At 38.2% G+C, this 14,396-nt stretch overlaps 1 protein-coding gene across 5 annotated transcripts in view; it reads left to right on the plus strand.

The window, feature by feature from the left end:
- The window catches only part of TBC1D30 (TBC1 domain family member 30), a 53,147-nt gene extending 38,999 nt beyond the window's left edge, over positions 1 to 14,148 (plus strand). For 3 of the 5 annotated variants that reach the window (XM_039571139.1, XM_039571135.1, XM_039571137.1), the window contains 6 exons: positions 2,286 to 2,391; positions 7,654 to 7,766; positions 7,940 to 8,079; positions 9,720 to 9,926; positions 10,128 to 10,184; positions 11,503 to 14,148. In XM_039571139.1, the coding sequence (XP_039427073.1) occupies positions 2,286 to 2,391; positions 7,654 to 7,766; positions 7,940 to 8,079; positions 9,720 to 9,926; positions 10,128 to 10,184; positions 11,503 to 12,284 (1,405 nt within the window). In that variant the 3' untranslated portion in view covers positions 12,285 to 14,148. The remainder of the gene's footprint in view (positions 1 to 2,285; positions 2,392 to 7,653; positions 7,767 to 7,939; positions 8,080 to 9,719; positions 9,927 to 10,127; positions 10,185 to 11,502) is intronic. The other 2 variants (XM_039571136.1, XM_039571138.1) reach the window with 1 other exon arrangement.
- Positions 14,149 to 14,396: the final 248 nt, after the last annotated feature.

Genomic DNA, 14,396 nt, shown 5'->3' on the forward strand with positions numbered 1-14,396 from the left:
GCCTGGAAATGAATTTTCTGGAAATTCTCTGCTTTTAAGCACATTCAAGCTCACTTTCTGTTGTAGTCCTTTATGGCCTTGGAAACTCACCACATGGCCAGAACACAAGAGGTGGCTAGTTCTTTAAACTCCTCTGTTGTCAAAGCAAATATTTGCATTCCAAAGAGTTTACAGTGCTCCCAGAGAAATGAATTTTGTCATTGGCTTCGGTGGGAGCTGTGAGCTGTGACAGGTCAAGCAGATGTTAGTTCAGCTGGAAACATTTTTTAGCTGGCATCAGCAGCTGCATCGATTTTTTTCTTGTGATGCCTGTTAAAGCTCATCTTCAGTTTTTGCTCTGAAACTGAACCACTGGGATTTATGTTCAGTTCTGTCCTTGGAGGTTTCATTTCCTTTTTTCTTTCTGAATAAATTAGCACTGCAGGCAGGTAGCATTGTAAGAGGCTTTGTTTAGTACATTTAATTTTTAATCTGAAGAATAATAATTAGAATAATAATTTCCTGAGAGCTTTTTTTTATAGTCAGTTCATGAATGAAACTTGCATGAATCATTTGTATTAGGATTAATCTCTATGTAGTCACGTAGTGTTTTCAATAAAATGTCCTTTCAGTGGATCTCTGTGCACTTAAAAGCTGTAATTGTGAATATTAGTGCTCATAACATGATAAAAAAGGAAGTTACGACTTTGAAGATTTTACCGTAAAGCTTAAAGAAAAATTAAACATGTTTTTAAAACTCGAAAGGAACAGAATCAAGAAATAAATAAGAATGTCTCCAAGAGAATAAGCTGATCACACTGCACATCTTGTAACTGTTGTTTGTGGGGAATGGGAGAAGGTCTGGTAAAAGGTTGGGCACTGTTTTTGCTGGGAGAAGATTGTGATATTTTTATTTCTCTTTGTCTACCATTAGAACTAGAACAGGGGACATTTACAGAAGTGGGGCCTGAAATAGTGTTCATAGTCTCATGATCTTCACACTTCTCAAGAGTAATTCTCAAAATGAAAATAGGGTGAGAAGTGCATTTTTAAAATGTGGGTGGCTCAATCATACTTCTGTTTTGAGGGAGACTGAAGGAACAGGGAAGTTAATCATAGGTGCAGTGGAGAAAGCAGTATGTGGGGGTCATGAGAGACTGAAGGCATCAGGGCAGGTGAGCCATAAGTTGGTGATAATCGGCTACGTACCCATTGTTTCTACTAATTTTTAAATTTTTTTAGCGATGTTATCGTTGTTTTAAACAAACTATGTTAAGATTTCAGTAGGAGTTTCATAGTTCAGCGGTTGTTAGGTACAGATGCTAAAGATCAAGGGAAGCTGCTTCTTCTATTGCTTAAGAAAAAAGGCAGTGGTTTTTTTTCATCATTCCAGCATCTGTGTTTTAGAGGAGAGGCTACAATATGTAGCCATTGATGCATTTCCGTGGGGTATAAGTAAAACAAATTTTTCACTTGACAGGAGAGGTGTTTAGCAGCTGACCCTAATGTATGTAGAGCATCAACTCACAAAAGCATTTTACTCATATTTCTCTTCCTCTAGGTGACACTCTGTGTGTTTAGAATGATTCTGTGTTTTTAGAAATTTAAAGAAAAGTGTGGAAAAAATATTCAATTGGACCTCACTCCCCAAAACAAGACAAGCAAAAGCATACTACCAAAGCAAACAAACAACCAAAACCAAAATAGTTCCCATCTCTAATTTAGAAGTAGCATTCACAAATATGATGAGTGAATTTTCCTTCATTCTTCATTATGTTAATTATTTTTTAACACAATGACATATATGAATGCACCTATACTTAATTTATTCCACAGGAATGGTTTCTGGCCAGTGAGTATCTTCCTGTCTGACAAAAAGAAAGTTCAGCCAGTGAATTTGGCCATTTGGTGCATGGTGAAGAATGGGTGATAAGGCAGTTAAGAAATCTTTATGCTCCCTTTTTGAGCTGATGAAAGAACTCCCTTGTGCTAGTAGGAGGCAAGGTTTATTGATTCTTGTGCTGTAGAAGTGAAAGGGCCAGAGGGAATAGCCTGTCTGGAGATACGTGAATCTGTTATCATGAGGAGTCGGGACAGTAAGCTGTACTTAGTGCATCTTTTTACTGCTGCACCTTTTCCAATGTTGTGTGCACTGTTTTACTTGGAAGTCTAGACAGAATTGCAAATAAAAGTTAAGCTGTCTAATGGAAATGCATATTTTATGATGACAAGAAAATCTGTTTTGTTTTGAATGCGTAGAATCATATGTAAAAGTAAAGTAAAAACCAGCGTGTATTTTGATGTAGGCAAATTGAGTGTTGTGAAACTGCAGATGAGTTTTACAGTACTATGGGCAAGCTGACCCAGGAGATGCTTGAAGACAGTCTGATTGACAGCAATGAACTTATGCAGGTGAGTAATTTTGATGTAATTATTTTTTGTGTTTTCTGTGTTGATTTCTAACAAATTATATTTTTGTTCAGATACTGCAGAAACCTAAATTCTCCCAAGAATAAAAGTTTCAGATAACTGGATTGAGCTGGCATGTCAATGAAACAAGTAGATGATCTGCAGTTAGAGCTAGAATCTTATTTTATATATGCAATATGGAGAACCACTCGGCTTCATTTAATAAAAACTGATTCTATGTTGACAATTGAAAGTCTTTTGTGATATTATGCCCAATTGGATTTACACAAGTAAGATGTAGAATCTTTTAGTAGTCACCATTTTTAGGGTATTCTTTTTCCTTATTTTTATGTTTTGGTCAGTTGTTTATTACACTCTGTCCTTTTCATCCTGCAGACACTGTGGGAAATAAGAGTTTATGAAGTGAGAAGTGTATAAAAAGTCCTTTCTGGTTTAAAAAAAAAAAACCATGAACAATCAGTAGTGTACTGTAAACAAAGACATTTGTACATAATTTCAGTCCCTGAGTTTTTAAAGCATATGAGAACAAAGACCCACATTGTTCTGGGAAAGGAAAGGGCCTTTAGTATCACATATACAATTTATTTATTTACAGTTACACTTATTCTTGTGATATTTTTAAGGTGTTGTCTACTTAGCTGTTTTATAAGGACTTCGTGCTACAGTTCTGGAACTTTCCTTTTGATGAGTTAGAGCATAGAGATTAAATGGGTGCAAGTACAGAGAACATAATTCACCTGAAACTTTGTAGCTGTCTTAGGGGAAGGAAAAAAATTCAGTCTATAAAGCTACGCAAGTTTAATAACAGTTGTTAGCAGGTAATAGAATAGTTGACTTCTATTACCTATTGTTGGAAGTGTCAAAATACACTTAGCTAGTCTGGTTAAGTAGTGCCCTGAAGTAAAGGATTGTTTTTAGTTTTATTATTTTGGCCATTGTTATTTTGTCTGATGAGGAAGCTCTAGGAATGGGAGGAGTGAGTGTTGTGGCTTTGTTTTGCTTCAAAAATGGAAATGCAGCTGGTCAAAGGTACTCACATGCTTTTTAAAAATGTGTTAAGGTTCCTCAAAAGACAGTTCAGATACTGAGGATGTGTAAGGAGGGCAGCACAAGCTGACATCTTCTCATTATGTTTCAGTTCCTGGTCTCCAGTCTGGTACAAAATCAAGATGTGGCATTTGTGAATAAGAATGATTTTGGGAAAGCTGAGGTGGTCTTTCATGACTGTTGATTTCTTTCTTTGCTACTGTAATAGAAAATAAGGCATGGGTAACTTACTGGTTGGAGGGATGGAAGGATATTTTTGTTTTTTAACTGTTGCAATTAAAATACTAGCAAATTAGCAATCTTTTTTGTGCTTCCACATAAAATGAGTATTTGGCACAATACATATGTGTGTTCATAGTGTAAGTGGGTATTTGGTTGCACTGACAGGAGTGTTAAGGTAGGATGGCATTGCCATTGATATGGAGAATGTGACAGGTTTAATACTGTGTATGGAGGAGCAGTGGATCTGGTTTATGTGTGTCCTCTCAGTTGAAGAAACCACAATATAGTTTGCGTAGCATTCTTCAAGTCAAAGGCAGGCACTGGCAGTGTAGCCATCTCTGAGGTCTTTACTCTAGGCCCTCTTTACCCTAAGTAAAGAGTCCACTTTTTCTAAGTGGAAAGAATAAAGCACTACAAGAGTACAAGAGAGCATATAAATGCTACCATGTATCTGATTGGAGAAAAAAATTAAGAAATATGAACCATTGCATTAATGAAAAGGTCCAGGCTGCTTGAACATACTGGTTTTTAAATTGCTTTAAGCTTTTTCAGAGGAGCCATCCAGAGATGCTTTGTTTTCAATTTTTCTTTCTTTTCCCCTAATAAAAATCAGAATGATGAATTTACATCTAATACTTTTTACAAGATGGCCCAAGGATTAGTATCCTACTGTGGGAAAGGAGTAATATCCAACTCTGCCTTCCCTACACATTTCAGTAGAGTTCGCTGGCGGCAATCATCTCACTTCTCTTTAGACTTGCATAACACTTATATTTACATCTAAACTACTTGTCCAGGCTCACTTAAGCCAGAGTAACAGACACTTCTCAACCACTGGAAAACAAATTGTGCTCAAAGAGCCTTGTTTCTTTTGGGAGTTGGAGGAGGGAGGTACAACTGATCCTTCAAGGGAAGTGTTGATAGAGCAGATGTCTAAAATAGAACAGGGGCTCATGTCCTCATTCTCTCCAGCAGCGTGTACAGTTGCTGCAGTTTTATCCCTCCCATGCAGACAGTACCTACAGTTAGGATGGAAGCCTTAAAGCTTTTTGCAGATTTGGCCCTTGCGTGGCAAGAGTTTTTAATGTTTTACTAAAGAGAGCATGGAGGCATTGGAGGAGCAAGCCAGCCTACAGTTTCCTCCTTTTTCAGATTGAACAGTTTGGGTGAATAAAGGGTGAGTGCTGTACAGATCAGATTCTAGACTGGGTATGTATTGGTTCCAATATGGAGACAGAAGGCTGTACACCAGGTGTCTGCAGATATTCTAAACAGAGTGTGCTAGACTGAGTCTGTGCTTTCATGCCTTCTCAGAAAGCGAGCATTTTTATAAGCAGCTGAACTTATTCAGTTTGTACACCCAGAAACATTGCAGCACAGAGGAGATGAGAACTGGAGGAGAGGCATCTCTTTGTATTTACTGAAAGGGAGGGGAACAGGGAGTAATCTTTCTGAGGTACTCTAGCATTTTGGACTATCTCCCTAGGCAGTTACCCTGATTTAATGGTATTCGCTGTTAGCTTTCTACTTGAGTAGTACTTTGTCTGTTTTCTTTTGGGTTTGTTTTTGCTTTTGCTTTTTGTTTTGTGTTCTTAGTCAAAGTGAAAAGAAAGGAGAGCCTTAAAGCAGTGAGGAGCAGCTATTGAGATAAGTGTGTTTGGTAAGTTGTCTGCAAAATGGCTTACCCTGTTTGGAAGCCACAGCCTATCACCTTCCATATGGTGTTCCACTGAGGGTGTAGATGGCTTTGTTTTTTTAGGGTAAGGCAAAGGATTGTCAGATGATTTAAGGTGAGAATAGAGGGGTTTTTTCCTTGTCTCTTTTCTTGTTCCCAGGATCTGTCCCTTATGGCCGTAAATAAGATGCTAAGTTTGGCTGCATTGTGCTTTGTGTGTGTAGGCTATTTCCCTCTGGGACAGTTCCCCAGAATTAACCAAATGGCATCCAAAGCAGTGTAAAAACTAGAAAAAGAGTGCTTTGACTCTGAAGTGTTGCTGGGAGGATATCACAGGTGTTGGTTCACAATATTTTTTTAAAATTTTCAGTGGAACTTGCACTGGCATAAAATTTATTTTGTGGATCTCTTAGCCAGGTGGTGAGGCCTACAGTTATAGCCTGATAACAATAATTAAGCTAAAAATATGTATGCTAAATGAAAGAAATTGTAGAAGATGTGGAAGAGACACAGATTGGAGACAGGCAAAAGCTAAAATCGTAATCTGAAACAGTAGGTGCAAGGAGTAAATGGAGGACTCGGAGCCGACTGTTTCACTTAAAGGGTAACTAGCATATGGAACAGGTTACCTGAGAAGGACATTGACATAAAGAGTAGAAATAAATTCCAGACAAACCTCCAGAGAGAGTTGAAACTTATGAAAAAAAAAAACCCTAGCAGGACAGTATGGTGGATCAAACAAGCAGGAGGATCAAAGGCATGTTGGGCTGGAGGTGGGTCTTTCATAAAATTCCTTTGTCTGCTAGACTGATGGGAAATCACTGTTCAGGCCCTAGAGAATATTTTTCTTTCACAGTAGCATTGTAGTTTAATGGAGTGGCAAAACTTCAGTTCATGCTCTGTATTTTTGGAGGCATCTTCCTTAGTCTGTGCATGGCTCGATCTGTAAAAGCGTTCTCACACAGAAGCCTGTTGAGGTGCACTATTGCCCTGTCTCTGATTCAGACAGGAGTGTCTTTCCTGCTCCTCAGTGCTTACATCAGTGCCATTAGGGCAACTTTTTTCCTCCTTATGTCAGGAAATGTCTAATACTGAATTCACGTTTGCAATTTTCCTTAGTGTATTTAGCATAGACAAGACATAGCTCAAGAATGGATTATGTAGAAACTGTTCAGAATTTCCTTTCATCTTAATTGAGGTCATTTGCCTTCGGATGAAAATGTCACTGACTTAATAGCACAGGAAAAAAAATATGTAAGTGAAGATTTACTGTCACAGCTAATGAGAAAATTTTATGTTGCTGTCTTTCAAAAGATACTTAATTTTCAGGGTGTGGAAATTTTCAGAGAAACGGGAAATTATATTTTTGGTTTTGTTTTTTTTTCTTCTGACATTGAGGCTCCCAATGAATTATTTGGCAGTTATTTGAAAGTTCTGAGTAGTGAACAAAAGCAGGGGAAAAAAAGGCAACTAAAGTAGGTAGGAACAAATCAGCTGTGATATTGCAATGAATGTAATGCATCTTTATGCCAGGTTGGCTGGTGACTTACAGCAAAAGTAATGCTGAAAGGAAATGCATCTGCAACTATGTATCTTCTTTGAGAATATCTATTAGTATTTTGATTACCTTGTTTTAGAAAAACAACTACCTTTACCCCACCAAACCTCACCATTCCCCTCAAAACCAACCAGCAATCAAAACTAGAAACTGAGGGAAGAAAACTAGGGTAATGTTGGATCCTTCCTCTTTAGCTATAATTTTTGTGTTGGCATGATTTCTTTCACATAAGCTCTTGAGCTTCTCAGGTAAAATAATGAATCAGCTAACAGTCCACATCAATGAGGATCTGCCCCTTCCTATCTCTGCTAGTGCTAATACTTTGTTGAATACTTGAGCAAAAACATAGGTCTTCTGGAAAGATCCCCAAATCCTAAATGATGCATTCATGTAAATGAAATAATAATTGGAGGAGCATTTCTGGTGTACTGGCAGGGAGGGGTTGACAAAAATTACTAAGTGAGTATGGGAGTTGAAAAGGATCCTACAGCTCATGTTATCAGTTCCTTTTTGTTTTTTTTTAACTGAGCTGTGTATTTTTCTAGCGAGTCAGTCTTTATTTTTCTTACAGGAAATACTGACTGAATCATAAAACTAGACCATTTTCTTACAGCATGTGAATGTGCAAGAATGTGCAGCCTTTAATCCTGCAAGACTGTGGAAGTCTGTTCATGGAAAAATCTTTTGTGAGACTGCTAATTAAAGCGAAAATTTTTAAAGTTTCCTTTTTTTTCCCCCCTAGACTGTTTACACCATGGCTCAGTTTCCTTTCCCACAACTGGCAGAATTAAGGGAGAAATACACGTACAATATTACTCCTTTCCCTGCAGCAGTAAAATCAACTTCATTTTCAGGGTAAGTTTGGAATGCACTGCATATGGTATATAGGGTTATTGGTTACCCTCCACAGATGGTGAAAAGGGAGGTGGAATCCTGCCTTGTATGCATCTAAAAAAGATAAAAATGCTCTGTAATGTTCACATTTAAGAATGTATCTTTTTTATTTCTCTTATGTTCTCTTTTGACAGAAGGTTAGGCAGAACCAGAGACAGTGATGAAGAGAATGACTTAGATGATGAAGACTCAATTGCTAATGCAATTGGTTGTCTTGGACCATTAAGTGGGTTTTTGGCACCAGAGCTCCAAAAATACCAAAAACAGGTGAAAGGTAAAAGTGATTTTTTTAATTTTGGAAAACATAGTTAAATCTCTATGACCTTGCAGAAATTGTCTGCAGCTCTGTCTGTGAAAGCTGCTATGGAAAATGTGTTTTCTGTGCACATAGAGGTTACAGCAGGTACCAAATGACTTGCTCTGTATTCCATAAAGATGTCTTCAAAGCTGAGTTGGAAGGCTGTAGGTGTACAGTAAATGATGGTGTGAGGTAAGGATTTGGCTACTGTAATGGTTAACAAATCAACCCCATAGTGTTGCCCACACACAAAAAAGAAGCATATGAGAAAAAAAGTCCACCCTAAATCCATGCATATTTCTGAGTCAGCTGTTAGATAGTCAGCATTTTCTGAAAGGTGTACCTTTAATAAATGATCTCGACCTTTATTAGTATATGCATGGCAAATACTGGAACCTATCAGCAGTGAGTGAATTCTGCAGGTGATTTCACTGCCCTTTTGGTCAAACCTTCAGATTGTTGTATGTTTTGGATATATTCACATTTAAGAAAAAATTGGTATGGTTTGGGGTGTTCTGACAAAATGTCACTATTTTTCAAATCCTTCCACACTGAAAATTTCTTGACAGATTTGTATGTACACCAGTGCAAATTCTCTATAAGCAGTATAAAATGCTGATCCATACAAGAAAAGCAAAGAACGTTTGTTAACTTGCAGCAGCCTTTATGAAACGGTACTGGATCAACAGTAATTTCACAATATCCTAGGAGAGCCATTTTTATTTATCCCCAACTGACCTCCACCTTCACCCTCAAAAAAACCCCAAACTGATGTAGCAGTTGCTGTTTACACTTCATCATTCTTGTGTCTCGGTTTTGCTGAGACCTGTAAGCTGCAATTTTGCTCTCGATTGCTGTGGTGTTTTGTTTTTCCCTTCCTGAGGGACTCTCTACCTGCTGCTTCAAACTAGCACTTAGTCAGAACATCAAACTGCTGTTGCAAACTAAGCCAAAGACAAATAAACATTCCTTGAAAAAGAATTATCCTCCTGACCCTGGAGTGCCAGGTTGGTGGTGCATCAGAAACAGCTGTGAAAATAAATTGCCCTGCTGCTGTTGCTCTGCAGCTGTTGATCAGAGACACTCTCAAGTTGTCTGATCCTCAGCTGCTCTGTGCCTAACCCTTTTGTTGCTACTAGCAGCTTTCTCCCTGTGGTGTTCTGTTTCTTGATGCTTCTTGCTGGTAGCTTAAGGTTGGTTGTTTAATCTCATGCCTGCTTGACTGTAATGTATTTTGTAACTTGCTCTGTTGGCCTCTATGACAACAGAGTATCTTTAATAATCTGTTATTGAATTACTTCAGTGGTGGCTTGATGTACTTTAGAACACTTGAAGAACTCTTCTTATAACTTTGCCTTGCCATGTTAATTGACTTTTGTACTCTTTAACCTCCCCTCAAAGCCTTGCTATTCTTAAGCAGTAGTACTATTTACAATACTTCTTATTTTAAATAGCACAGCTTAGTTAAATATACATATTATAATAAATTTTTAATTAAAGACTACAGTTAAATAAGATGATAGGAATCAGACACAGACTTCCTTTGGAAATAATCTGCAGAACTTTTGAGTACACTAATTTATTCCTCACCTCCACTTTGTTCTTTCCTTCTACAGATCAAAATGAAGAACAAAGTCTTGGTTCCAGTAACATTGCAGAATTAAGTCCAGGAGCAATAGACTCTTGCAGAAGTGACTATCACACTGCTTTTAACAGCATGATGATGGAGCGTATGACCACTGATATTAATGCACTGAAAAAGCAATATTCCAGGATAAAGAAGAAGCAGCAACAGCAGGTTCACCATGTGTATATCAGAGCAGGTAACACATCAAACATGCTTCATTTCCTGATTTATTACAAACTAACTTCATCAGTGGAGGCTAGGCAAATGATGTTCTTTTACATGTAACCAAACAGACAAAACAAGAAAGATTGATGGAATATATAACATTAGTCATAAAGTGGGTACCACTTCATGCAGACAGAAAATGAGAAAGTGATATTTTTTCTTCTTTTGTCAGGATCTGAAGATGATGACCCTGGGGTTTTCTTGGGTCCCAGGGACCAAGTAAACAATGGTATTTAAAAGTAGCTTTGCTATCTGGGTGCATTGTGTTGATCTCCCTGATTAAAAACTTTAAATCTTTGGCATTCTTGGAATTGACATACTGATGCACTGGAAAAAGTGAATGCAGAGATGAGGAAGCTTCAGATCATGTGGCAGGTAGATTCCTAGCTGGTCTGTGTTATCCAAACTTCTTTGAATTCAGCTGGGCATGGCAAATTATGCAACTGAAGGAACCGGCTTAGATGTTCCATTGTGGCTGGCAGTTTCCCTAGCCATAATGGTACTGTTGTGAGGACTGAGCTGGACATCAGTCCCTTATTTAGCAATCCATGTTATGGAGTCTGTCTCCCCAATTGTGAGACCCAGCAGTACAGGGGTTGGCATAAAATGCACAGCTGAAGGTTTTACTGGGTATACAAGCTGAACACAGTCCGCCCCGCTCATTCCTCCCACTTAGGTGTCATCTTTCTAAGTCAGCATTGAACCATGCAAGTGGGTTGCTGTGTAGAATTTTTATTTCTCTTCTAGATTGTCTAAACTTGTGCTAGCATGAGTGTTGGAATACATGGAGCTGCAATTTTTTGTTTACATGATTTAGAAATAATTAAAAAAAAAATATTAGTGAAGTATTTGCAATGAACAAAGGCTGTAGCCAGCAGAAACAGTGCAAACAGTGAAATGTTGATTCCCAAGGATGCCAACCCCTACCTTCCAAAGACAAATCTTTCTAATCTTACTAATCATGATGCAGGGCTGGGTTTGTCATTTAATCAAACTGCCATCTAATCAGTAATTCTGAGTCTACTCCTCTGGCTTCATAAGACGTGGTTTATCCATCAAAAGTACTTTAATTCGTTTTCCATTTTCCAGTCGCACAAGCCTCATGGAGAGGCTTGTGTGACTGACCTCATATGGAGACTGAATTGCCTCTTGCTGTTGGAAGAGAAATGAAGGAGAAGGGAAAGATCAGAAGCCAATATTAATGTTAAACTATCAGTTTTAGTGCAATTCCAAAAATCAAGAAGCTATTTTTTAAAATTATTTATTTTCATGGTACTCCTGGCTCAGGACTTATCCGTAGGTGGAAAGCAGTGAGGGAGGACAGAAAATCCTTACATGGAAGGTGCAGCTTTGTGTTCAACTCTTAAGACATAAGTGAAATTCAGTGATGATTTTAAAGTTTGGATTGGTTTTTTTTTAAATACATTCAGTCCTACAAACCTTTGCTATACCTCAAGAAAAGTATCAAATTTGGTGGTAGATCCTTTGAACATTAATTTGTTTGGTTCTTTAATAATACTGTGTTTCTGTTAAATGCTTTCTTTCAGACAAGGGGCCAGTTACCAGCCTCCTCCCTTCTCAGGTAAACCATTCCCCAGTGATAAACCACCTCCTTTTAGGAAAGAAGATGAAATTGAATAACAGGTCTCTCAAAAATGCTGTTATTCACATCCCAAGCCATGCTACGGGGAAGATGTCTCCCATTCCTCAAGAAGATCTTAAAACAAAGCTGAACTCTCCGTGGCGCACTCATATACGAGTTCACCGGAAGAACATCGCTAGGGCCAAAGGCCAGCTGGGCTACGGGGATACCGTAGGACTGATAGATGAGCAGAGTGAGAGCTGTAAATCAAGTAGTCCTGGTGCAAAGGAGGAGGCTTCCAAACCTTCTGACTTTGGAGAAAGAGAAGGAGGTGGTTTGGATGACAGGACTACTCGGAAGGCTGACCAGCAGTCATCTGAGCCAGTCTCTATGGACAGCAGTACAAACATGTCCATGGTTCAGCTAAAACTGGAAGCACTGGAACTCACCTCAGATACCCAAACCGATGTGGAGTCAACATCCCATCAGTCCAGCCAGCCACGCTTATCAGAGTCTTCCACTTCATCCAGAGACAGTGGAAACCTGGCTAAATCTCCCCAGCCTGGGAACCCAAAGCCACAAGTCTTCAATCCTTTTCCCAGCGTCAAGCCTCTTCGAAAGTCAGCTACAGCCAGGAATTTAGGGCTATATGGCCCCACTGAAAGAACGCCAACTGTGCACTTCCCACAAATGAGCAGAAGTTTCAATAAATCTGCCAGTGGCAACAGTGGGACCAGGAAACGATGATGTGCTACCTGGTACTTACTATTTCTGACAGCAACAAAAGAATTTGTATTGCCTTTTTTTTTAACGTGTGCATGTGTATGTGTGTCCCAAAGCATTTCTAATTGCTAATTAAGTAACAGGGACAAAAGTGGTTACCAGATATATAAGTATGTGTCTTTGAAAATTGTACTTCCGTATTGTTATGGGATAGATTAGTGAAGATGCACTCTGGCACCCTATTGTTGATTCTGATGGTCCTGTGTAAAATAAACAATTACTTGCAATGTGAAACATACTGTTTCTTAAAGTCTAACTCAGACATTAAATCACCAGCTGCCTTTAACCCCTCAGCCCCCCATGGCTGCCTCCTGTCTTTCTGAGCTCGAAGGACAAATTGTCCAGGGCAGCAGACAAGGTGTAACAGTTTTTGTGACTGTTAAGCGGCTTCCCCATCAGACCTCATCATCATACTCCAGGAGTAGCTGGAGAAGCCATGACTAACAGAAGCACAAGCAGCCCTAGCAATCAAAAGTGTCACTTCGTGACATCTGATTTCAGATCTTCTTGAGCAGCATTTTGTGCTTCTCTTCCCACAGCAATTCTCTGCTGATACTATTTTTAATATAAACCTAATCATTGAGCATGAGAGCAGCAGACATAAGTCCATCCACAACACAGGTTTGCTCCTCTGTTACATGTGTACATACATGCATTTCTGTTACGTACTGCTGGAGAGTTGCAGCACTGTAAAACTAGGAATTAGGTACAACTATTTGTGTAGTTGTATGATTATTATTCTGATGCATCTTGGCTTCAATGGATTTAAAAGTTATTATCTAGATTAGACTTCTAGCTAAATAATATTTGCCAGCTTAGCAGTAGGTAAAATATATGAATGTTCCAAAGTAGTTTAGGGGTTTAAATTCTATAAATAGAGTGATTAGATACTGAGTGCCACTTCCCATTAAAAGCCAACACATCAGCTACTATGTTAGTGGGATGGACTCTTGGGCTTCCATGTCTTGGTTCCTTTTTGGTGTGAAAGAAAGTGATAAACTGAGTATTTATTTCCAAATCAAAAAGCAAAGCTGATGAACACCGTATGACAAGTACTTTTATATATATATATATATATATATATATAAAACACAGGCAGACAGAGAAACTAAATATAGAAATATAGGTCATTCAACTTCAGGGTTGCAAAATCAAGTACTCAAACTCCAAGAAATTCAGGTTGCTCTTAAATTATTGCAGCTCTGTCAAGTGGCATGTACTGACTGTGATTCATTACCTTAATTCCAAGCTTCCTGTGGCATGAAAGGACCAATATTTTAAACTGGAGTAAAAGCAGTAATGATGAATCAGCTCCATTGTATGTAATATCTTGCTTTTAAAAATTCTTTGTTAAATTTGCAAATTAATATATCATTGTCTATTAATGTATTCCATAGCCTATAGTATGTGACACCAGTTTTACTGTATACCATAACTTATAAGCTGTACAATATACTCTGTTCATGGTTGTGGGGACAGTTTTATTTTGCTGTGTTTCATGTAAGTGTATGCATATAAAATAATATACAAGTATGAACACTATAAATATAAACCAGATGTAGATCAGATCTTGCCCCTGCCTTATTTCCAGGCTATAGTAGTATTGTCACTAATAATTACTTACAGCACTAAGTAAATTTAAAATAATGTAGAATTTAGTCACTGATTATGGACTGAATGTGAATTGTTTCTGCGCTGAATTAGAAGAAATGGACTTCTCAAAAATTTTCCTGTGAATCATCCTCCCCAGTTTTTCTTAGCTTCAGTGCATCATGCAGTTGTATGCTGAACCCGTAAAATAAAAGGACTGTCAATCTGCAAAACCTGCTAAAGTGGTCCGAGTATGTGCATGAATTTTCACCATTTTACAAAGTGAGTAAGCAGTGGAAAATTAGAAAATTATGCATGGATATAGGTCTGGGGAAAGAACAACACATTCCAGTGATTCAGAATGATTAGTAATTTACAAGTGTGCACTCAGATCTTGGACTGTTGGGATTGAGGTGAAGGAACCACAGCTAATCAGTGCATTGGTTTGGTGATGCTTGCTGGAGGAAGTTTTCTTTAAGTACTGCT

The sequence above is a fragment of the Corvus cornix genome, chromosome 1A (assembly GCF_000738735.6).
Source record: "Corvus cornix cornix isolate S_Up_H32 chromosome 1A, ASM73873v5, whole genome shotgun sequence".
Taxonomy (NCBI): domain Eukaryota; kingdom Metazoa; phylum Chordata; class Aves; order Passeriformes; family Corvidae; genus Corvus; species Corvus cornix.